Raw genomic sequence first — 2,500 nt, 5'->3', positions numbered from 1 at the left:
AATAATAACACAACATTCTATATATTATTATATAATAATAACACAACATTCTATATATTATATAATAATAACACAACATTCTATATATTATATAATAATAACACAACATTCTATATATTATTATATAATAATAACACAACATTCTATATAATATATAATAAAACCTCACTCTATATATTATATATATTAATAAGACAACATTCTAGATGTAATAATAATAATTATTAATACAATAATAATATAATAATAAAAGAAGAAGAAATCATTCTGTATATCATATATATCGTTCTATGTATTATATATAATATTACATCATTGTGTGTGTGTGTGTGTGTGTGTGTATATAGTATACAGTATATATACACTCGAACTCTTTATTAGGAACACCTGTACACCTTCTCATTCATGGAGGTGGTGTAATGGTGTGGGGAATGTTTTCTTGGCACACTTTGGGTCTGTTAATACCAATCAATCAATCAGCGCTTGAATGCCACAGCCTGTTTGAGTATTGTTGCTGACTATGTGCATCATGGCCACAATGTACCCATCTTCTAATGGCTACTTCCAGCATGATAATTGTGGTCTTGTGGAATCAATGCCAAGAAGAATTGAGGCTGCTTTGAGAGCAAAGGGAGGCCCTACCCAGTATTAGCATAGTGTTCCTAATAAAGGTAGGCCCTACCCAGTATTAGTATAGTGTTCCTAATAAAGGGAGGCCCTACCCAGTATTAGTATAATGTTCCTAATAAAGGGAAGCCCTACCCAGTATTAGTATAGTGTTCCTAATAAAGGGAGACCCTACCCAGTATTAGTATAGTGTTCCTAATAAAGGGAAGCCCTACGCAGTATTAGTATAGTGTTCCTAATAAAGGGAAGCCCTACCCAGTATTAGTATAGTGTTCCTAATAAAGTGTTCGGTGAGTGTATGTAATAATAATACATCATTCTATTGTTGATTTGAGTCATTCACAGGGGAGGCTGGTGGAGGTAGAAATCCAGGGTTCCAGGCATAACAAGGAGCCTGTCCTCCGATTTCTACCTCCACCAGCCTCCCCTGTGTATGGCCCAGGTAGGCCTGGTTAACCTGACACACCACTCCCCTCTGTCTCCACTGGGTGTTGTTCCAGGTCCGTCCACAGGGGGCGCCCTAGTGAGGACCATAGGCTTCCCCAACCTGATGGTGGTGATCGGCGTCATCAACATCCTGTACGCTCCGCTCTGCTTCTTCCTGCGCAACCCGGCAATCAGGGAGGAGAAGATGGTGAGGAGCCCTAACCCTAATCCTAACCCTAACCCTAGGCCTAATCCTAACCCTAACCCTAGGCCTAATCCTAACCCTAACCCTAGGCCTAACCCTAGGCCTAATCCTAACCCTAATCCTAGGCCTAATCCTAACCCTAACCCTAGGCCTAATCCTAACCCTAGGCCTAATCCTAACCCTAGGCCTAATCCTAACCCTAATCCTAACCCTAACACTAGGCCTAGCCCTAGGCCTAATCCTAACCCTAACCCTAGCCCTAACCCTAGGCCTAACCCTAACCCTAGGCCTAATCCTAGCCCTAACCCTAGCCCTAACCCTAGGCCTAATCCTAACCCTAAACCTAGCCCTAACCCTAGGCCTAATCCTAACCCTAACCCTAGCCCAACCCTAGGCCTAATCCTAACCCTAACCCTAGCCCTAACCCTAGGCCTAATCCTAATCCTAACCCTAACCCTAGGCCTAATCCTACCCCTACCCCTAACATAGCCCTAGCCCCTAACCCTAAAGGGCTAAGCCTAGGACTTTAGCATCATCCAGACTGACTCTCAGTAAAGTAGTAATCCAGACTAACACTCTGTAGGGCAGTAATCCCCCACCATGTTGTCTGGTCCAACACGTTCTGACACGGACTGGCAGAACGTGTGTGTGTGTGTGTGTGTGTGTGTATGTGTGTGTGTGTGTGTGTGTGTGTGTGTGTGCCAGGTAGCAGACAATCACTGCTCACATCTTTAGAAGGCGTAGCCACCAAAGCAGCAATTAAGCCTGCTAGCCTGTATTGATGTGGCTCTTTACAGAGTTAGCCTGCTAGCCTGCTAGCCTGTATTGATGTGGCTCTTTAGAGAGTCATTATGGTTCAACACAAGGGTCATGTACTTCAAAGCTGCAGTCAGAACTGATATAAAAGGTATGAGTAAATTATGTGTTCAGTTGAAGTCGTCACTCATAAGGAATACATTCACAACTCACATTTCCCTTGTGAAAGAGGTCACAACCTCAGTGGAACTTTCTGGTGAAATGCTTTAAATGTTGAATAAAAACAATTTGAAATGATTGCTTTTTCAAATGAACTGCATCCACAAAATTCTGATTATTTCATGGTACATAACGTGTACGTATGTGTTGTCTGTGTGTGTGTGTGTGTGTGTGTGTGTGTGTGTGTGTCTGTATCTGTGTGTCTGTGTCTGTGTCTGTGTCTGTGTCTGTGTGTGTGTGTGTGTGTGTGTGTGTCTGTGTGTGTGT

At 42.4% G+C, this 2,500-nt stretch overlaps 1 protein-coding gene across 1 annotated transcript in view; it reads left to right on the top strand.

Annotated features, from left to right (window-relative positions):
* slc18a1 (solute carrier family 18 member A1) overlaps window positions 1–2,500 on the top strand; it is a gene marked incomplete at both ends in the record, with an annotated part of 10,002 nt that overhangs the window by 7,376 nt on the left and 126 nt on the right. The window contains one exon of the mRNA XM_080532969.1: window positions 1,128–1,261. Coding sequence (XP_080389095.1) covers window positions 1,128–1,261 — 134 coding nt within the window. The remainder of the gene's footprint in view (window positions 1–1,127; window positions 1,262–2,500) is intronic.

This window comes from Nansenia antarctica (genome assembly GCF_963989245.1).
Source record: "Nansenia antarctica genome assembly, chromosome: 5".
In the NCBI taxonomy this organism is placed as follows: Eukaryota; Metazoa; Chordata; class Actinopteri; order Argentiniformes; family Microstomatidae; genus Nansenia; species Nansenia antarctica.
This window is presented reverse-complemented; position numbering and strand designations above follow the sequence as displayed.